At 39.4% G+C, this 21,693-nt stretch overlaps 5 protein-coding genes across 5 annotated transcripts; 4 read left to right on the plus strand and 1 right to left on the minus strand.

Annotated features, from left to right (window-relative positions):
- Positions 1-1,373: 1,373 nt before the first annotated feature.
- Positions 1,374-3,752, plus strand: LOC137959113 (chloroplast stem-loop binding protein of 41 kDa b, chloroplastic). The gene is made up of 10 exons (XM_068806418.1): positions 1,374-1,513; positions 1,816-1,950; positions 2,051-2,137; positions 2,209-2,299; positions 2,440-2,494; positions 2,589-2,649; positions 2,740-2,961; positions 3,109-3,225; positions 3,307-3,396; positions 3,490-3,752. The coding sequence occupies exons 1-10, from the start codon at positions 1,379-1,381 to the stop codon at positions 3,679-3,681; spliced, it is 1,185 nt and encodes a 394-aa protein (XP_068662519.1). The 5' UTR covers positions 1,374-1,378; the 3' UTR covers positions 3,682-3,752.
- A 1,149-nt stretch (positions 3,753-4,901) lies between these two features.
- On the plus strand, positions 4,902-6,553 carry LOC137960053 (galactinol synthase 1-like). Its single transcript, XM_068807519.1, has 4 exons — positions 4,902-5,228; positions 5,674-5,994; positions 6,089-6,223; positions 6,314-6,553. Exons 1-4 carry the CDS (start codon positions 4,902-4,904, stop codon positions 6,551-6,553), a joined length of 1,023 nt encoding a protein of 340 aa, XP_068663620.1.
- A 3,606-nt stretch (positions 6,554-10,159) lies between these two features.
- LOC137960344 (uncharacterized) lies at positions 10,160-12,820 on the plus strand. The gene is made up of 4 exons (XM_068807940.1): positions 10,160-10,738; positions 10,828-10,893; positions 11,482-11,657; positions 12,497-12,820. The coding sequence occupies exons 1-4, from the start codon at positions 10,459-10,461 to the stop codon at positions 12,689-12,691; spliced, it is 717 nt and encodes a 238-aa protein (XP_068664041.1). The 5' UTR covers positions 10,160-10,458; the 3' UTR covers positions 12,692-12,820.
- A 284-nt stretch (positions 12,821-13,104) lies between these two features.
- LOC137960385 (uncharacterized) lies at positions 13,105-19,175 on the minus strand. Its single transcript, XM_068807996.1, has 9 exons — positions 18,995-19,175; positions 17,874-18,193; positions 16,793-16,915; positions 16,316-16,361; positions 16,134-16,216; positions 15,894-15,971; positions 15,497-15,547; positions 15,260-15,394; positions 13,105-15,161 (listed from the first exon to the last, which is right to left on the minus strand). The coding sequence occupies exons 2-9, from the start codon at positions 18,153-18,155 to the stop codon at positions 13,482-13,484; spliced, it is 2,478 nt and encodes an 825-aa protein (XP_068664097.1). The 5' UTR covers positions 18,156-18,193; positions 18,995-19,175; the 3' UTR covers positions 13,105-13,481.
- Positions 19,176-19,507: 332 nt separating this feature from the next.
- Positions 19,508-21,631, plus strand: LOC137959399 (large ribosomal subunit protein eL21x/eL21w-like). Its single transcript, XM_068806791.1, has 2 exons — positions 19,508-19,822; positions 21,171-21,631. The coding sequence occupies exons 1-2, from the start codon at positions 19,586-19,588 to the stop codon at positions 21,426-21,428; spliced, it is 495 nt and encodes a 164-aa protein (XP_068662892.1). The 5' UTR covers positions 19,508-19,585; the 3' UTR covers positions 21,429-21,631.
- The last annotated feature ends 62 nt before the right edge of the window (positions 21,632-21,693 follow it).

Raw genomic sequence — 21,693 nt, forward strand, 5'->3', positions numbered from 1 at the left:
AAAACCCCCAAAACCTTAAAAACCATAAACCCCCTAAACCTTAAAAATCCTAATCCCTAAAATACCCTAAACCCGAAACACAAACCATAAAAAAAAAACCTAAACGATCAAACCATAAACCCTATCACCTACTAAACTCTAAACCCTAAACACTAATTTCAGGACTTAATACATTAAAAGCCCTAAACCCTAAACCCTACACCCTAATTCCAAACCCTAAACCCAAAAAACCTTATAGCTTAAAAACCCTAAACCCCTAAACCTTAAAAACCCTAATGCCTAAAATACCCTAAATCCTTAACCATAAACCCTAAACCCTAATTACTGGACCCTTAAATACCGAGCAGCAAACCCTAAAAATAATCCATACACGAATCAAGAATTTAGACTATAAATCGTAACCCTAAATCCCAAAATAATGCACAAATAACCCCTAATTACGCATTGAAAATAAATTTAAATCAAATAAAACACTAGTTTAATGAAAAAAATTAGGATTTAGGCATACCTTCTGAAATTTGGGGAAATCCAAAGCCGAAGGGTGAAATCGATGCCTAATTGAAGTAGATATTAAGCAATCGATGCCCAAATGTCAAAAATCGAAGAAAATCGAAATGGAAATGGGGAAATCGAACAAAATCAGAAGGTATTTTCAGGGGAAAGGAGACTAGCCAAAGAGAGAAGGGAGTGGGAGGCCGAAAGGGAAAAGAGAGGGAGAAGACAAAGAAGAAAGGAAGGTTGGGAGGGAATAGAGAGAGAGAAGCGAGAGAGAGCGAGTCAAAGAGAAGAGAGGGACTCACGAAGACGAGAGAGGGGGTGCGAGAGAGAGGGCGAGGCCTAGAGAAGACCGAGAGATGAGGCCAGAGACGAGAGGGAACTGAGACGGTGGCCGGAGACAAAGGACGAGATCGACGTTGGGGGCACAGGGAGACGAGAGAGGGAAGGAAGTGCGGGAGAGAGGAAGAAAAAATGATAAATGACAATGCGCGATGGGGGGTACAAGGAGAGAGGGTAAAATGCGAGCGTCGCCCATCCTTCAATTCAAAGAAGATCAAAAAGGGCCTTCTTCCACATGATCGAAATTAAACCGTGAAGATGAAAGACCCCTTCATCCCCTGCATCGAGATAAAGTTTCATTTACGTTCCACTGACGACTTCAAGTGTTGAAAAGCATTATGCGGTTAGATATCTCGTCCTTCATGTTTGACTAACAACAAGTCAAGAGTACAAAAACGAGAGGCCCTGGATGTAACATCTTATCCTCACGTGGAGAAACGAAGGAGAAAGATGATTGGTGGAGTAGCCATCGCTCATCTCATCGCTGCATATATTTAAGGACATCAAAGAAACAGAGTCAGGTAAATCAGAGAAAAAAAGAATGGCGAACCTGGTCGCGTTTCAGCTGAATCAGCCATTTGCTCCCGCTCCCACTTCTGGCCTTTCTTCCCACCTCCTTGCCCTTCCTTCTTCTCTCTCTGACTTCAATGGAGCCAGGTTTAGCTTTCCCGTTCAGGTGAAACTCAGACACTCTGCATTTGAATATAAATTGAGCCGAAACTACCTACCGAACTTTATGTACTTGCTTAAATTTCGTTACGTGGAAGATTATATCAATCAGGTTTTGAAAACGCTTAATAGAAATGTTTCATGTTTCTGTCGATGTGTTACTCGTTCAAGGGTTGCACATATTCTGTATGATTTTAGGTTTGTGTGAGAGAGAAGAACTCAAGGGAAGATTAATTTTGCCATTTAGTTGTTGCTTTTTCTAAACTCAGATTGTTCTTTCCTGTATATAAAAAATAAAAAATGGTGCAGAGCAAGAGGAAGGTATGGCAGCAAAAGAGGGGATTGCAGGTTACAGCTTCGAGCGCCAAAAAGATTCTGATAATGGGTGGCACAAGATTTATTGGAGTGTTCTTGTCCAGGCTGCTAGTAAAAGAAGGCCATCAAGTAATTCTCCCGTGCCTCTAATGCAGTTTTTAATCATTCCCTTAGAATGATTTCAATTGGCGTCAAGCGCTTAATCTATGCAAAAAATTATCTTGCGCAGGTTACCTTGTTTACAAGAGGGAAAACACCAGTCACTCAGCAACTTCCAGGAGAATCTGATCAAGACTATACCGATTTCTCTTCCAAAGTAAACGACATTAGTTAGGGTGACAGTAGTTTAAAGAATTTTGCTTCTCATTGGTTTCAGTTTTTATGCAGATTTTGCATTTGAAAGGCGATAGAAAGGATTTTGAGTTTGTAAAGAGTAGCCTTTCTGCTGAAGGCTTTGATGTTGTTTATGACATAAACGGTATGAGAATTCTTATAATACTTCCTGCTTACATTGTGTAATCCATCCATCAACACTAGTACAGCTGATGTAAACAAAGGGTTCTTTCTTCCTCTTTTCAAAATCAAGTAAATCTCTCTAAACTTGTTTAATTTCTTCAGGACGAGAAGCAGAAGAAGTGACGCCCATTCTGGATGCCCTACCAAAACTGGAGCAGTAAGCTTCCTATTCAAATCTTCAGTATCACAAACAGCTTCCTATTTTCATCTTCCTCCGAGCAGATAACGAGAGAAAATATAAACAATTGCAGGTTCATATACTGCTCGTCGGCAGGAGTTTACTTAAAGTCTGATCTGTTGCCACACTTTGAGGTGAATCTCTCTGGTGTCTTTCGTCACTAACAGAGAATAAGGCCTTATGCTTTTGATTATTTGATCTTTTGTTTCTTCTGGGAATTACAGACCGATGCAGTCGATCCCAAGAGTAGGCACAAAGGGAAGCTTGAAACAGAGAGCTTGTTAAACTCCAAGGGTGTGAATTGGACCTCCATAAGACCCGTATACATCTACGGCCCTCTGAATTACAATCCTGTGGAGGAATGGTTCTTCCACAGATTGAAAGCTGGTCGCCCTATTCCGATCCCCAACTCTGGAATCCAAATTAGCCAACTTGGCCATGTCAAGGTTTGATGCATTCCCATAAATTACAGTCTCCTCAAGCGCAATTTTACTCTGAAATCAATCTAAAGTAGTTTTAACAGTTACATGCACCGGTCTTCTTTCTTTCTTTCTTCTGTTCTAGTTTAAAACTTGGAAAAAATCATGTCTCAGGATTTGGCAAGAGCTTTCGTCGCGGTACTTGGTAATGAGAAGGCAAGCAGGCAAGTGTATAACATCTCCGGGGAGAAATATGTGACTTTTGATGGATTAGCAAGGGCTTGTGCTAAGGTGATTTTATGAATCAATCTCTAATGCGTACTGATTTAGCCGTAGCTCTCATGTAATTCAATTACCCGTTCTTTATTTCAGGCTGCTGGATTTCCCGAACCAGAGATCTTTCACTACAATCCAAAAGTATTCGACTTCGGCAAAAAGAAGGCTTTCCCATTCCGCGATCAGGTAAACGATCAATGAAACATAAAGCTGTCTCTTTTACAGAAATTCTAACGATCTGTTATACCTCTGTTTCTCTGTGAATCGACTGGATTGCAGCATTTCTTCGCATCGATCGAGAAAGCGAAGAGCGAACTGGGGTGGAAGCCTGAATTTGGACTGGTGGAAGGTCTGGCTGACTCTTATAACCTGGACTTTGGACGAGGAACGTACAGAGAAGAAGCTGATTTCTCCACAGACGACATTATACTGGGAAACGTTCCAATAGTTGCCCCCAGTGTTAGCTTATGAATTGTAATTAAGAGGTTTCAACTTGTTCTATTAATATTATTAATAAATTAAATAAAATTTATTTTCTTTTCCTCAACTTGCCCACAATTCCTTCTAAAGTCATTTTTAATTGATTTTTTATTTAATATTTATTAGAACTCGAATTAAATAAATGAAAAAAACAAAAAATTCTTTCTTCCAAACATATTCCTTGTGGGCCCAGTAGCAGCAGCTAATTTTCTTTTAAAAAAAATCAAATAAACGCGAGTCACGCGTCACGCTACGGGCATCGCCTGCTCCACCAAAATCCTATCACACTAAACGACAAAAGATCCATGGGCTTATACCTGGAGCGTTCCACGAAGACGTAGAAAACCCACGTGGCGGACACTGGGGCCTCATACAGTGACACGTTTCAATCTCGCGGAAGACTTAGAGAGAGCTGACGCGAGCATGTTCTTGGAGGAAGGGGGATATCAAAATCCTATCACACTAAACGACAAAAGATTCATGGGCTTTTCCCTCGAGCGTTCCACGAAGACGCTTGAAAACCCACGTGGCGGACACTGGGGCCTCATACAGTGACACGTTTCAATCTCGCGGAAGACTTAGAGAGAGCTGACGCGAGCATGTTCGTGGAGGAAGGGGGATATCAAAATCCTATCACACTAAACGACAAAAGATCCATGGGCTTTTCCCTCGAGCGTTCCACGAAGACGCTAGAAAACCCATGTGGCGGACGCTGGGGCCTCATACAGTGACACGTTTCAATCTCGCGGAAGAGAGCGCGGACGAGAGCATGTTCGTGGAGGAAGGGGGATATGAGAGTCATTATGGAGAATACTTTACCCAAAGTCGGAATACTGTTTGTTTCCTCTACTCGTATACATGAGCTCGCCGAGTACTGAATGTGAAAGCTTCTAGCCCCTTCTCAAACTCCACGTGGAGCCGCATTCGAGAACTTTCCCATGCAAACCAAACGTTCAACCGTCGGATCACCCGACTCGCCACGTGTCGTTACGCCACCCAATATTATCGGAACCTGACCACTCTTCATTTGCATTTCACTTTCCCGTCATTTTACCCGAATTTGCCTCTCATTTCGCGCTTATGAAGCCACTGCGGCCTCGAGGACCAAGCTCTCAGACTTGAAGCTTTCAAAGCCTTTTCCTTTCTCTTGTAATCAGCTGCTTCTATTTTTTCCTCATTACACTTCGTTCTTTCTTCTTCATTTAGCTACAATGGCGCCGGAGATGTTGAGCAGAAAAACGGCCATGTACTCTAAGCCGTCCGCCAGGTTCCGTAGAGGAGCTTACGTGACGTTTCTGGCGGGAGACGGCGATTACATTAAAGGTGCGATCGGATTGGCGAAAGGCTTGCGGAAGGTGAAATCTGCTTATCCATTGGTGGTGGCGGTGTTGCCGGACGTGCCGGAGGAGCATCGCCGGATTTTGGAGAATCAGGGATGTATTGTGCGGGTGATCGAGCCGGTTTATCCCCCTGAGAATCAGACCAATTTTGCTATGGCGTATTATGTTATCAACTACTCCAAGCTTAGGATTTGGGGCGTAAGTGTTGTGTTTGATTCGTTATCAGTGCATGGATCGTAGAATTCAGTTTTCGTGGATATGTTCCTGGAGTTTTTTAGTTGCCAGCTGGATTAATTTGTTGCTTGGTTCGTCGATTTTCAATGGCAAAGTATCAGTTTTGACGTTGAGATCTGTTTTGGTCATTGTATTTCGTTGTCTGTATGGTGGTGCTATTTGTTGCATGGGTCGTTGATTTTCATTGGCAGACTATCAGTTTTGACGTTGAGATCTGTTTTGGTTATTTCATTTCGTTGTCTGTGTAGTGATGCGATTTGCCAATGCTAGAGGATTTCCTTATTTTTTAAACAAATTGTTTGTCGTTTTTCACTTTTTTTTCTTTTTATGTGGAGAATTGTTGTTTTTGTTATTTCAAGATCGGAAAACGTACGAGAGTGATTTTGGTGATCTTGATTATGAATTGCAGTTCGTGGAGTACAGCAAGATGATATACCTGGACGCCGACATCCAAGTGTACGACAACATAGACCACTTGTTCGACTACCCTGACGGTTACTTATACGCAGTGATGGATTGCTTCTGCGAGAAAACGTGGTCTCACACACCACAGTACAAAATTGGCTATTGCCAGCAATGTCCTGGGAAGGTTCATTGGCCAGCAGAGCTCGGTGAACCTCCGGCGCTCTACTTCAATGCCGGTATGTTCGTGTTTGAGCCCAGCTTGCCCACCTGCCAGGCCCTCCTGGACACTGTCAAAGTCACCGACCCCACTCCTTTTGCCGAACAGGTAAATTATTCGAGTTTTCATGGCGAACGTTTGAGTTAAGAATTTAGTACATCAAGTTCATTTCTGAGAAGGATACTGTTTACGAGTTGAGCAGGATTTCCTGAACATGTTCTTTAAGAACACTTACAAGCCCATTCCACTTGTTTACAACCTTGTCATGGCCATGCTGTGGCGTCATCCGGAGAATGTTCAGCTGGAGAAGGTTAAAGTGGTACACTATTGTGCTGCGGTAAGTATATAGTCTCTTTAGTAACGGCATTAAGATCAAGGAATTTATGTATGGAGGAGTGGTAAAGATAGTATGGAATATTGACTGCAGGGCTCAAAACCATGGAGGTACACAGGCAAAGAGGAGAACATGCAGAGGGAAGACATCAAGATTTTGGTGAAGAAATGGTGGGATATCTACAACGATGACTCGTTGGACTACCAGCCGAAAAGAGACGGCAGGTTGCCGGAGCCGGAGCCGGAGCCGGAGCCCACTGGTTTGCAGCCATTGCTGGCGGCCATATCGGAGGCCGGAGCTGTTCATTATATAACAGCACCATCAGCGGCGTAGGCGCGGGGCCGGGGTATGATGACTGAAGAACCTAAAATCAGTCATGTGAAAAAATAGAGTGAGAAGATTAATTTGTTCGTTCTTTTTATCTCTGGGCGTGAGAATTGGAGATGTAAAGACCTGTTTAGGTAAATTTGTTTTCCAGAACGTCAACAAGCTTTTGTATTTTTCATTTGATCAATGGACGAAAGGGGTAAATTACAGGTGCTGGATATCACTTCTTATGCATTAATATTTGGTTCCTGAGACCCAAAGCTTCGGACTATTCCCCAGTGAAGCTCCTGAGTATTACTTCTGTGCGCATTTTCGGTTCATCGAAGAATGAGTGGTAGTAGGGAATCTTCAGAACCTCCTCCATTGAAGCTCATGGAAGCGGGTGTAACGTCGAGATTGTTAGTCCTAACAGTTCGGACAATCTGACACTGGCACTGTATCCAATGTTTAACCTTATCAGATTTACAGGTCGAGATGGGCTGATTTTGTTTGCGTTCGATTCCTGCTTTCATTCTTTGCTTGCTGTTCTGACAATTGGAGCTTCTTTCCAGTCCAAGAACTGTTGAAGATATTGCCGAATGCTTGAAAAGGGTCCCTCGGCATCTCCAAATCATCACCGCCATCAAAACCGCTTATGCCCGTGGGTGAATACTGAATATTTTGCCGTGGGTGTTCTGTTTCTCACCTTCTAATTTGTTCCCGGTTGGTTTTAACTGTAATGGGTTTTAGTCTCTTCTTCATTGAGACCATCCTCAAACATCATGGGCTGTTTGCTTACTTCTCAGAGATCAATACCAACCCAAGTTCATTGATGAGGATGGAAAGCTTAAGAATCTTCCCTTATCATGATTTCACCTCCTCATCCCAAATCTCATGAAAGAATTTTAACCACAGTGAGTGGAGGTTCGACTCTTCCGTCATTCTAACTTAGCACCTAGTTCTTTATTTATTTAAATTTATATATTTTTGAATTTTATTATATACTTATTTTAATTTGGAATAATATAATTATCTTTTATTTTATCATCAAAACTAGACATTGGAGAAAATGCATGAGATAATTAAGTAAAGACAAAACTATCAAATCTTTCAATTTGAATTTGAAGGTTTTAGGGGTAACATCCAAGTGAGTTGAGTTTGAGCCCTAAAATTTTAACCCAACTCGAGTTCAAGTTGGGTTGGAGTTTTAACTTATATTTAAAATTATAAAAATATATATAACTTATATTTAAAATTATAAAAATATATATAATATAAATAAAGAAAATATTGTGATGACACTACAAGTTATCACAAAAGGTAAGACTTTGTAAATTATAAAAATATATATAACTTATATTTAAAATTATAAAAATAAATATAAATATAAATAAAGAAAATATTGTGGTTACACTACAAGTTATCACAAAAGGTAAGACTTTGCGATGAAACATATTAATATATAATAACCAGTTTCACAAACCTAAAATAAAGAGTAAACACCTCCAATCAATAGTGTTTATTCTATTGACAAATAATAATATTAGATATTGAGGTGTTTATTCTATTGACAAATAACAATATTAGATATTGAGGGACCCAGCTGAATGATTAATCATCGTTTGAGGTTTAAGGAAAATTGATGAAAACAATTATAGTAAAAAATATTTTCGTAAAACAATATATGTTACAAGTTTGAAAATTTTCAAATTTAGCTTATTATACTTAATGAACCTTATTTCAAATTATTTTTTAGCTGAGCTGGAAGGGTTTGTGAGCTGGTTTGGCTTGGTACCACCCTTAGGGGGGAGGTGTTAGTGTACAATTTAAGTGCAAAGGGAAATAAAATACAATAAAAAGTACTTTCCATGGGGAAAGTGAAAGGGAATGTAAAGTATTTGTTTGTGTTAGTGAGCGCAATGGAAAGTGCAGTGTAAAATACTTGTTTGTGTTAATGTGTGCAATGGAAAGTGTAGTATAAAGTATTTGTTTGTGTTAGTGTGCACAATGGAAAGTGTGGTGTAAAGTATATATAGATTATTTATTAAATAAAATATTTTGATATATATGATTATCAGAAAATTAAATTAATATTAGTTAATAAATAAATAAATATTTAATATAATAATTAAACAAATACTTACTTTTATATTATTAAAATTGTAATCAAAATTTAATTTTGTAATATCTAAATATAAAATAATTATACAAATATCGTACTACGTACTACACAAATATCGTAATAATAAAAATAAAAATAATTTAAATATAACTCAATCACCTTTTTAATATAAAAAAGTATATCTGTTCATACAAAAGTACAACATAAAAAATATTTAGTGGCATTAAAACATAATAGTCAATAATTTTCCCACATCTGAATTGCTAAAAATATGATGCCCTTTTAGATTGTACTGCAAACTCTCTCTGAGTACGTGCGACTAAAATAAATAAATAAATAAATAAATAACATAAGTGAATATAATAAATAAATAAATTATTTTTTAATAACATAAGATATGTTTTAACATTAAAAACCACTAATTTAATATAATAAATAAATATATATATTTATCAAGAATATAATATATTTTTATGTATTATTAATTAATAATATATTGTCACAAAATTTAAAACCATTGGTTTAATTAATTATAGCAACGAGATAATTAAACCAAAAAAATTATCAAATATTTATTTTAAAAATATTTTAATTATGACTTTTAAATAAATAATTTAATATAGTAATTATAAATAAATATATTAAATAAATAAAAATAATTATTTTATAAATAAAAAATATAAATTATTATTTTTATGATGGTTTAATTTTTCCTAACTTAGGAAAATTAAACCATTGTCTTCCTGCGTGCGTCGTCTTTCTCAGCGGGCAAGAGACTACAACGACGAAGGCAATGTGCCAGTGGGCAACGACGACAGAGGCGACAGGCCAACGAGCAACAGTGAAGGAGGCGGTGCTTCAACAGTACGCCGAGAGGGAGAAGAGAGGGAGGCCGAGAAGCTCTACAGTAGAGGCTCACCCTCCCGTGCTCTGCGACGGAGGTCAAGAGGGAGAGGAGAGGGAGGCCGAGAGAGAAGAGAGCCGAGGTTCTGAGAGAGAAAAAAAAATTCTCCGAAACCTCATGTTCCTCCCCGACAGCGAGATGTATTTGAACGATGGTAAGTGAAATCCGAGTTCGTCTCCTCAGATTTCACTTACCATCGTTTTATGCCTAAAATGGGAGAAAACGAAATATAACTGTATTTCACTTTCCCCCGTCACTTACTGGGCGTATTAACGGTTTCAACCCACTTTCCCCAGCGTAAGTGAGCTAGTTTGGCTTGGTACCACCCTTAGATAGTTTAAATTAAAATTACAGAAAAAATAAAAGTAAAATTATTTCTCTAAAACTATAATAAATAAATAAATAAATAAAATCCAAGGAGGTGGAGTAATTCTAAACTCCATGGAATGAAAGAAGCAGAGCTGAACTTCTCAATAGACGAGACCCCGTTTAACTTCGTCTTTTATGCTCATTGATGAAGCATGATCGATTCATGTCACCGCTATTCACTGTCACGATGCGCTGATTAGTTTTTTGTTTTTTGTTTTTTTTTCTTCTCAAGAATCTAATGTAATGACGAATATTTATTTTTATTTACGAACTTTTCGCTAATGGATAGAGGAGATTTTTTGGACGGGGGGACCCTCTCTTGAATGGGAGGCTGGATCCTGACTGTTTTGTTTCTTTCTTGCCATTATTCATGTAGTTTATCCACAAACCCTCCTTGTTTCTTTATCAAAAACATGGCAATACTCGCTTCCAGTCATGTTCTGAATTTTCCATCTACTTCAACATTTGTAAATTCAATCTTCCCTACATTGCGTAGTTCAAATCCACTCTCATCTTAGTACCTTGCAAACATTAGCAATGCCTCTTTACCTGGTACAAACCCCATTTGCTTCGCCCTTCCAAGTCTGCAAGAAGCTTCCCCCCACCAAGACGTCTATGCTTCCTTCCATAGAAACCTTAAAAACCCCAAATAGATTACAGGTTTGGAGAATCTACAGGAGGGATAAGTTTTCTGGGCCGTCTCAATTCCAGGCGTCTTTGCTGGAAACACCTGTACTATGGGCCGGTAGGCTCTGCGTTTTCTATGTTCTCCTCAAGGCGGGAATTGCTGGATCTGAGTCAAATCCTATAGCTTCTGGTTTGTATTTGTATGTTTTAAACTGACTGCGATTCTTTTCCTGATTTTTTATATTGATGGGTATTTCTTATTTCCTGGTTTTGTCTTAGGTTTAGTAAAAGAGGGAGACGATTTGGGTTTTTCTAAGTGGCTTGAGACCCTCCAAGGAAGCTCCAGTACGTTGTTTTAATTGATTTATATGTTTATTGCCGTATCTTCATTCTTATCGTAATGAATTACGGCACATTGGTTTTTTTAGCTGAATGTTTCGCTATCTGCTCTTCACATTGCCGTCATACTCGTTCGCGAGTCTCTTGGGTTTCTTCTATTACCTTCATTCATGTTCTTCTTATGTTTTGTTTTTTGCTGAGTTTGTTGAGATGTCCATGAAATTCCTTACTGATGTTAGTCCCTTCTACCTGGCATACCTTTCGATTTCCTCCATGCTCCTAATGGGTAAAATAACAGGAAAAGGGGAAAAGAAGTGGCAACAGTTCCATGATTATTGAGGATGATGCTCTATTCAGTTATATAAAGGATATTAACTCTTGTCTACTGAAAAGCAATCTTTTATTTTATTTTTTATCTTCATTGTTGAAAATTGTGTGAATCTGCTGAAACTCAATTCTATTAGTTAGTTGTTTATCAGATGGATTAAGGTGGAATCAGCTTTGATCTTTCAAAAATTTATAGGAATGAGAATAGATTGTGAACAATCTACTTTCATATGTATTTAATATTCATGAATGAGTTCTATTGATCAGAGGAAAAAGAAGCAAGCCATAAAAGGAAGCTAATAAGCAAGTGGCATCCCACTACGAAGGGTACACTCAGGAGAAGCTACAGAGTGCCTTCAAAAGCTGTTGGGCGAAAGCTCCTTAAGTCTATTGCTTCATTACTCTCGGACGATGATCAATTCATAGATGCCACTTCCCACAAGGTGATTTCTTTTGTCCTTCTTAAAAATCTTGTTCAAATACAATTAAGGATGTGGCTATGCCAATAGGAAACAATAGGAAACAATAGGAAAAAAGTGCAAATGGAAAATTATCTATTTAGTAAAAAAAAAATCATATTTTGTACCCAATATCTCGTCTTGCAAAGTGTTAAAATGGACAGGAAATTGAGTTTCCTATAACTCAAAATGAAACAAAAACTGATTTTCCTCTCTTTGTTTTCTTCTGATTTCATAAACAGTCCTTTAGTTCATTTTTTCAATCAATCTCCTAGTGCAGATTTGCATGGCTCCTTAATGGTTAATGTTTTCGAGCAAGTTACCAAAAAAGCAATGGTGGATGCTCTTTCTTTCTAGTAGGAACTGATGGCACAAGTAGAAAATAGTGTTACAATCATATTAACCTGTTATATGAGCTATGACTGGTATATGTAGCAGTATATTCACTAGTAGCACTAGTAGCAGCTAACATTTCAGAACTATATAAATCACTGTTAAAGCTCAAACCATTGGCATTTTCTTTATCCCCTCAAATCTCATATTTTATCTGTCAAAATTTGGATGTTTTTAACTACCCAATAATGAAATCATGGGCTTGATGAACTCTAAGATCCTTCAATTTCTATTTGATGTAATGATTTGTTGCAGCATCCAAGTGTAGCCCTTCCTCCCTCTTGAGCTGCATGGTTTTAGTTTTTTTAGGGAAGATTTGATGAAGTCCTCTTGCTTAAAGATATGAGATTTAGATAATATATGAACTGTGATTTGCTTTGATAGGGTGTAATATCCCAAGTGCTTACTATTAATTCTCTGTGGATACTCAGGGATGTCAAATTAGGCGGGAGAGTGCCCATGGGGAAACTGTATGTTGTAATAATGTCAGAGCACTGTTTGATGAGCTGCCAACGCCTCATCTTGTCGTGGAAATCACTGCGTTTCCCGCAGGACCGATCACAGACAAGGATTATCAGAAGGCAGAAAAGCTTGAGAGAGTGCTCAGATCCGGTGCTTCCATTTGATAAAAGCCTATGACTCTTTATCTTGTAAATCCTGAATCTGTACATAACTCAAAGACATGATACTTCTCCCAAGTTTTCTGTCGAAGCTTGTTCACCTGAAAGGTTTTTATCCACTAATTCAGAAACTACTTTCTGGTTCACTCTCAAGTATTTAGTGAAATAGAACTGGTTGAACCGTGAAGAACGTAGAAATTGAAACTAGGCGTTTAAAATCAAGACAGGTTGACTACTTTGAGAAAGTAGCATTATAGATGAGCAGAGTCAGGAGGATGGATCAGAAAGAGTTCAACAGCATGTAGAATTGTTCGGCGGTTTTCTCATGTCAGCCTCAGTCCTGATTCCTGATTCCAATGGACAAAGCAACCCTAATCTGATCTGGGTTTTCCCAGTAATGAAACTACTGAAACAGTGCATCAGGCAAATGTCCTTTTATAGATAACAATTAATCCCTTGTCCCACAGTATTTTACACATGATTCTGTTGGGATTTTTCTCCAACTTTTACTTCACCATTGCAGCTAATTTCAATTTAAAAGTTTTTGCTGAAGATTAATTGCTTATAAGCAACCACAGATAACAGAAACAAATAAACTTAGGCAACAGCAGAACCCTTTTCTCTATCTACTGAAACAAGGTCCTATTAAGGGCATTCAGTTACAAGTGCACTAAGGAATGTACCGCCCACTCATGACACCGCCTTTAGCCTCATTTTCCACGTTAATACCATATGGTAAGGCTCCAGCTTCCTTCCCTTCCCAGCTTCATTTGCTGCATCCAGTATTGCAGGATTCTTACGTGGGCGAGAATGGATCATATATCTGATTCCCTCCTGATGGGCTTGAAGCCATCTTCGAACCAGGAAATGTCGGGTTGATCCCTGGCTGTTGGTTTTGGATGATGATGTTCATGTCTCTGAAAGTATTTGAAGCTCCAGGTCGAACAGGCAAAGATCCAAGTAGACTGTTGCCCTGGGGAGCTGACATGAAGCCCGTAGGGCGCATTTGAGTTGCCAGAGCTGCAGAATTTTGAAAAGCTGGATGTCTTGGAGGAGGGCCCGAAGGAACCATGAGACCCGAAGGAGCACGACCCACTGGATTATCAGGAGGCCTATGAAATCCAGTCATGCTCAGAGGAGTGGTTAGATTGCTCACAGCCGGTTGGAAGGGAAGTGTTTGGGGTGCAGGTGGCCTAACTAAATGTTGCTGTTGACCAGGATGGGTGTTCAGTGGTAGAGGCTGATTACTTGGCCTCAGAGATGTTTGAGAAGCCAAAGACTGAGGCTTAAGAGGTTGAAATGTGAAATCATTGGTGCTTGGGCCTGGTGGTTTTGGGGATTGCATGGATTGAATTGTCAGTGGATTAGACATCGATGGTTTTATAGGTGAGAAGCTTGGTAAGTTTCCTGAAATGGGGTGAGGTGATGGTGGCAGAATTTGTCCAGGAGTATGCACAAACATTGGCCGCGATAGAGGCATTGATCCAGATGGACTGGATGCTTGACCCAAGACTTGAGGTGATACATTTACTGATCGTGGTGGCTGTGAAAATGTTGGTGATGGGGCTTGTGCTACAGAAGTTGATGAAGGAAGAGTGACAGGTGGAGATGTCACTGATGACAATAAACCACCAACAATTTGAGGGGAACCAGGAGTAAATAATGGGCCTACAGGACGGTTCACAGGTGGTGTAGCTGGAAGAGCAATACTAGCAGCCCTACTAACTGCATTTGCTGGCATGATTGAGTGTGGATCTGTAAAAGGAAGCCTCAACGCAGGAACCAAGTTGGGACCTGTTTGGACAATGTTGGAGGGCCTTGCATGAGCAGCAGTCGTTGATGCTCCAGTCCAAATGGGAGGGTTTACAGCTGAAGCTGGGCCTCGCGGTGCTGATGACACAGGTCGCAGCATTGAGGTCATAGGAGGTCTAACATCAGATCCAGTAGGGGTTGCAATTGAAGGGGGAGCACTGAACTGAGGATGGACACTAGAAGTTGGCTGGGCAGGCAAGGGAGGATAAGCCTGTGGCACCTGCGTGTGTTGCATGGAAGCGCTTTGAGGCAGGATGACTTGACTCATTGGATACTGCTGTGGTCCAGGCCCAAATGGATATGCAGTTACAGAACCAGATTGAATTCCTACTGAGGTCAGAGGACGAGCACCAAAATATGGTGGGTTGTAAACATTGGCAGCAGATGGAGGAAAATGAGGGTTGGCAAAACCTGAATTTGGAGGTGGGACAGAGCCAGCAGGTATACGAGTCTGAAGTTGACCTAATGGAGCCCAAGAACTTGGGTAGGGTTGAAGCTGAACTTGCAGACGAGCAGATTGTGCAAGCCCCACCTTCGGTTGCATCAAACCTTGATTTCCAGAGGCTACTGGCACCAAGAAACCGGATGTCACATTCTGATCAGCTAGTCTCACCTTATCCCCAGAATCTGAAGTAGAACTTGTCACGGCCATATTTGAATTTCCCTATTATTTCAGAAAAGTCAAGACTTCAACATTGTTGATAACGATACGTGTATATAGATATAAGATATATGTATGTTGAGAAGGGATAGAGGGCTCACAGATACTGGGGTGACTAAAAGTTCTATAAGAGCGACTGCAGCATCAACTTTTTCAAATGTGTCTGCAGATATATGGACATAAAGCTCTTGATAAACATCCTGAACATCATCCTTGTCTACTGTAGTAATTTCCCTCTGAATATGAGCAACAATACAACCATAGAGACATTGAGTCCAAAGATTCAAAAAAGTAAAATGGAAAAAGCAATGGGAAAAATATATGGACAGAATATTTACCTCCACCATATCTGCTTTTTTACCCAAAACTCGTATTTTAGCTCCAGTTTCCTGATTTTTAAAAAGAAAATGTCAAAAAGAAAAAAACATGAATTCTGCATAAACTAGTGCAGCTTGAATAACTAACACTGAAGACAGAGAAATATGTTTTAATAGAAACCCAAGAAACTACTTCTTGGCAGCGATAGACAATAGAAGGATGAGTTCCACAATGTTTTGAAGAATATCTGGAAAAAATTTCATTCTTTTCATCCGAAACTTAACATGCATATACAGAAATAAATTTAATAACCATGGCTGCTCAACCGAGGCCAATAAATAAAGGAAACTGGAATCTACAAGAAAATCTTCCTGAAGATGAGCTTCAATATATACACCTCACATAAGATATACTTACTTCTTCCAATCGCTTTTGAGTACTGCTTTCCGGTGCTAAAAAGACACCAAGAAAGTCATATCCAGGATAAGCTTTAAGCTGCAGAAGTATTAGGATAAGAGAAAAGTGAGCCTGTTTTTTTTATTTGCTAAAAATTAAAAGCAATCAATGGTAACTATAAACACATATGTAGAAGCCAAATGCTTAAACATGGAGATAAGAATAACAGAAAAGAGCCAAAATGATCAGAAGTTCACTTACAGGAACAGAAACTCTGGCTTCTTTAAGCAATGGTTTGTAGTCAGGTGGGGCCTTGTAATTTGGGTTTAAACGTAGTATTTCACCTAAAATTGAAAACTACCACTTGTAAATATGGAAAAGACAGGCTTAAGAACATAACTAGCAAAATCAAATAGAAATTCAAAAGAAGCCACTGAAGATACCGATAGCTTCCCGTCTTTCCAATTCCAGTTGTTCAAAGTTTTGTTGCTGCAGGTTTAAGGTGATCTCATAAAAACACTAGAATTACAATATGTTGCTAACAAAAGCACAAGGGTCGTGTACATGATGGAATCCTCTTCAGAGGATAAACCCAAGAAATTTAAAGCTCAAATTTCATGGGTCTTTAAGTACAGGCAACATGGACCAGATGCACCAAGATAGGTGCCACCATGAATGGGCTGTATTCTAAGATTCTCATTTATAGGAAACTTTCTTTATATAACGAATGATGACTTCCACCAATACACATCATATGTGGGACCTACATTTGGTTGGACCAAGTTTGGGAGTACCAATAAAAGCAACAGTGTGAACTTGGTTCTTGTCTTTCTCAACAAAGTAATATCAATCACCCAAAATAAAATCACACAGAATGCAAAAAAGTTGCTTCAAGAGCTAAATAGTTATTATAAACGCACCTCATTGTTAGTTTGCTGGTTGGATGATCCATTATCTGCAGACTCAATGGGTGTCCGTGAGTCCTGACCATCTCCGCTCTCAGCTCCTGATTTCAGTTGCTTTGTAATTTGCTCCACTCGAGTCTGAACAAAATTTTTACCACCACACAGGTAGTAACATCACTTAATGCCACCTGGAATGGAAGCTTCAATATAAGAAATTCACAAGGAAGACACTAACATTCAGGCACTCAATGGACAGAGGAAGTCCAACTGCCGGATGTGGAGCAAGCCACTTCCTTTCCACAAGTAGGAGTGCAAGAATCATTGCCCCTGCCCAAGGCTCAGTTAGTGTCGTTTCCTAGAAATGCTGGAAATGCACTTCTAACAGGAAACATATTCCAGGAAAATGGGTTCCTAAAAGAAAATTTATCCTATTTATCCTTGTAAAATGGCCCATTTTCCACCTAAATATTTCCAGCAAGAATGGTTTAGATTCACACCTCTGTTTGAAACCCACTCATTCAAGTTTCCTGACACTCCAAAGAGGTCATAAAAACTTATATTGCCGTTTTAGACAACTTTAAAGGTATCTTGGTAAATGCACAGTTTTCCAGAGCACTAAGGTTTTCAGATTATCGTTCCCTATGAAAACCATATACAACTTTTGCATAAATAGACAATACAAGAAGAAGGTCAAAGAGAGCTTTAAGTTCCCTATGAAAACCATATTCAACTTTTGCATAAATAGACAATACAAGAAAAAGGTCAAAGAGAACTTAAGTAGCTTATAAAGCGCACCAAGCATAAAACATCAAGAAAAAGGGAAAAGAAAGTTGAACAAAAATAAAAGCCAAGTGATACACAGCATATGCCGAGTGTAACTGAGGAACAGGTACCTAGGTTCTAACATCATAACTGGAGGCTCTACATCATAATGTATCTGAGGAACGAGTACCAAGGTTCTAAACCCCAAGAAGGAGAAAAAGATTGATAGGCAAAATATTTGTTTGAGAAAACTTGTCTACAGAAACATAAAAATATGAAAAACTAACTCAAGTCTGAAGGATGTAGTGAGCAATTGAATTAAGACTCAATTCACCTGATATGCCAAGGCTCTTCCCCTTCTGACAGAGGTATCTTGAGTCAGATCCAGACCCCATTTTGTTTTCCTGTGAGCTTGTTTAGTGTTTTCCTTGGAAGAACTACCATCTTCTAACTTCCTGCTGCCTCGAATGACAGGAACCAAGGAGCCTGAGAGTTTATTTTTTGGTATAACGAATCCAGACTTCTTTCCAAACATAGAAACCTTTGGACTACTTGATGATACTGTCGATGAAGTAGACGAGGACACCACGGGTGTCTGGTCAACTTTCGTAGCCATCTCTGGAACAGCTATGTCTATTGCTAACAAAGAAGCCACTGCAAGAGCATGAAGAGGATAAGTCTGAAGAAGCTTACAAAAATTATATTATCAATACTAACAGAAAAACATGAAGCACAAAAATTAAATGCATTCAAAAAATGTATTCAACATGCATCCAAGACATTCAAAAGATTGACAATACTTACATGCTACTTCTGCTAGCTCCCAGACATGTTCATTTAGAATGATGAAATTAAGGAGAGAGGAGGAATTACAAAAAGGCCACCCACAAAACTAGGATTGAAAAAAAGAAGCTCACCCACAAAATTAAAAAGAAAAGACAGGCGGAACAAGATCTATACAACCCCACTAAGCCAATATTACAAAAAAGATGTTTTTGAGTAAAACGAAGAAATCGTTAAAGAGAGAATATACAAGAGTACAAAGGGCAGGAGGCTGCTCAAATATCTAAAGGGAATGAATCGCCCACAACAATACCATGTAAATCAACCCCCCTCCCCACCCCCACCCACCGAATTAGAGAATCTGCAATGTTAACATTTCTTAAAGAGATTATGGGTATGTTTGGAACCCATGGAAAAGAAACGAAAATGAGAATTTGACTATTATTATTCCAAAAAATAGTTCGTGAAAAAAATTTGATCATTATCTCATGTCTTGTGTAACCTTCAGCATTTTCACCTTCAAGATCAATTTCATTCCTGGGCTAAGTCGGAATTGCTTTTCCCTCTGTCATCCGAAGCCAGAGCCAGCACCAGGACGATTTAATGCAAACAACAAATTTGTGATAAAAAAAAGAACCTAGCGAAATAGAAGCCGCAAAACAATTCTAGTACCTGGGAGATTTTTTTTAATTTGCCGCTTCTTCTCATAGAGGACGCGCTCTTTTCCCTCCAAGCTCTTCCTGCATAGGTAATCTCGCCCCGATCAAATGTATCTGCGCAACGTAGCCGAATGTTCTCCAATCACAAAGCCTGGGTTTAACCCGTGTATCTCCACATGGCCGTCGTCGAGCAAGAACACTTCGGCCCGATGAGTTGTGCCTAAACCCTACCTCTGCCCTGACCGTTCGTACTTACAACTCAAAACTCAAGTTGACCCTTCTCTTTGATGGGCCAATGACAATAATCCGGTTCGGGTCTGGGCTATTCAGGTGACCGAATGCGGCTGCCAGAGAAACGAAAACCGGGACATTGACCCGTTAAGCGCATGCGGCGTGCGGCCCTGTAGAACATCTGAGGGAGGGCATTCCCGTCATCTTGATCCAAATAATCCTAGCCGCACATCTCCAGAAGCTCAAAATTTTGATAAGTAGGGTTTAAGAAGGCTGCAGAGAAACCCTACTAAGCTCTGTCTCTTCGTTGCGCGGTTGCTTTCAGGCGAGAGGCCATCTTTGGAGAGCGCGGGAGCACCGTAAAGAAAAGGAGATGCCGGCAGGACACGGTCTCCGTTCCCGCACCAGGGATCTGTTCTCTCGCCCTTTCAGGAAGAAGGGTTACATCCCATTGACGACGTACCTGCGGACCTACCGAGTCGGGGAGTTCGTAGACATCAAGGTTAATGGCGCAGTGCACAAAGGTATGCCACACAAGTTCTACCATGGTCGCACTGGTAGGGTTTGGAACGTTACCAAGCGCGCTATTGGTGTCGAAGTTAACAAACAGGTACCACTGTCTAGCCGTGGACGCTATGAATATTACCGAACGAATCAATTTGTTTTTTTTTTTTCACGTCTGTTCTGTTTGTCCTCTTGATAGAAGCTCGGATATATTTTTCTCTCGTTTCTCCTTATTAGATTGGTTTATATATGCGAGCTTGTGCATTGACCCGTACTTTTGTGTGGCAAGCTCATTGATATGGTCATAGATTGTTTGATATTTTGCTGCATTTTTTTTTTTTACGAATACAGGAAAATTTTAGCTGGGTTTAGGAGATTTGGTAGGTCTTTCGATTGTGCAGATGGTTTTTGCGGTGGGTGCTTGCCGGTTTGTTACATTTTGATTTACATGAATACATTGAAATGCGCGCGGCTTCATTTTATCATTAACCATGCACCTTTTTGTGGTTCACCAGCTGATTGAGACGGTATCATAGATATTGTTTTATGTTTTACGTGGTGTCTATGTAATCGAAATTTTTTGTTTTCATGCCTATATTAATTTTTTTGTTCTGCAAGCTAAGTCACAGTTACTTGTATTACTTCGGATCATATTTGTGGCATTTTCCTTTGGGAGTGCAGTTTTATAATTTTGACATGCCAGAGTATCTGGAGTATTCAGGTCGGGTGTAGTAGTAGGCTCTGTTGGAATGTTACAAACTAGTTGTGGGAGGGACATTATACCTATAATGTTTTTTTTTTTTCAGAATAGCACCATAAAATGAAATTCGGAGTATGGTGTTCAAGCTTTTCAACTCTAAAATGTTGCTGGTCAACTTCATAAGCCAAATTAACAAAATGTGCTAAAGTTTGGTTTTGAAGCTCAAGAAGAGTTGTTTGTAGGGTTCACTTCGATGATGATTGAACTTTCATGGAATCCTACTGCTATATTGTCTACATTTTTCATGCATTATTCTTTCAGGTCCTTTATAACCCATTCAAAAGGACTTTTCATGTCCTGTGTGTGGTTGTAGCTCCTTTACAGTGGTATGTTCTGCTTTGTAGTAGAAAAGTTCTTACAAACAGATTGGGTGATGAACATTTTATGCTACTTCAATTTCACTAATCTCCCTAATGATAAGAATTTTTTATCCCTGTATACTCTCAGATGACTTTTTGTTTCATCTGTGAGTTAACTGAATGCTGGGTTGGAGTAGAAAGAAAATTTATATTCTGTTCTCTTTAAGTTATAGTAGTTTGTGTCCCTGATGTGCTAGACTCTGTTACAAGTATCATGTTTCTTCATAATCATGAAAAACATAAAAGTTTATAATTGAAGTTTCTTGCTGTAGTAGGCAGTGAATTGCCTGCTTAACCTATCCAATGTCTCACCTGTATAATTTGTTGATTAACAGGTCGGCAACAGGATAATCAGGAAGAGGATTCATGTGCGTGTTGAGCATGTCCAGCCATCGAGGTGCACGGAAGAGTTCAGGCTGCGAAAGTTGAACAACGACAAGCTGAAGGCGGAGGCCAAGGCTCGTGGTGAGATCATCAGCACAAAGAGACAACCCATTGGACCCAAACCTGGGTTCATGGTGGAAGGAGCCACCCTTGAGACAGTAACACCCATTCCCTATGATGTTGTTAACGATCTCAAGGGAGGATACTAGTCATAAGAAACTTTCCAGGGTTTTGTTGGAGTGATACTTGAGGTTTGAGTTCTCACTGTTTTGAGTTTTTAGGCACAAGAACATCAATTAGTTTTCTTATTGGCCAGAGATGCAGTTTTGCCAAGGATTCATATTGTGAATCAATGTTTTCTCTACAACTGAGAGAGCATATGAACTGTTTAATTTTTTTCTTTTCAATTTTAGCTATTGATGAGATATGCCCATATCAACAAAAGCTTGGAATTTGTTGGCTGACCAGCAACTG

The sequence above is a fragment of the Aristolochia californica genome, unplaced genomic scaffold, assembly GCF_029961685.1.
Source record: "Aristolochia californica isolate CCGP_79_NKW_82.1479 unplaced genomic scaffold, dmAriCali1.0.hap1 SCAF_3, whole genome shotgun sequence".
Lineage (NCBI taxonomy): Eukaryota > Viridiplantae > Streptophyta > Magnoliopsida > Piperales > Aristolochiaceae > Aristolochia > Aristolochia californica.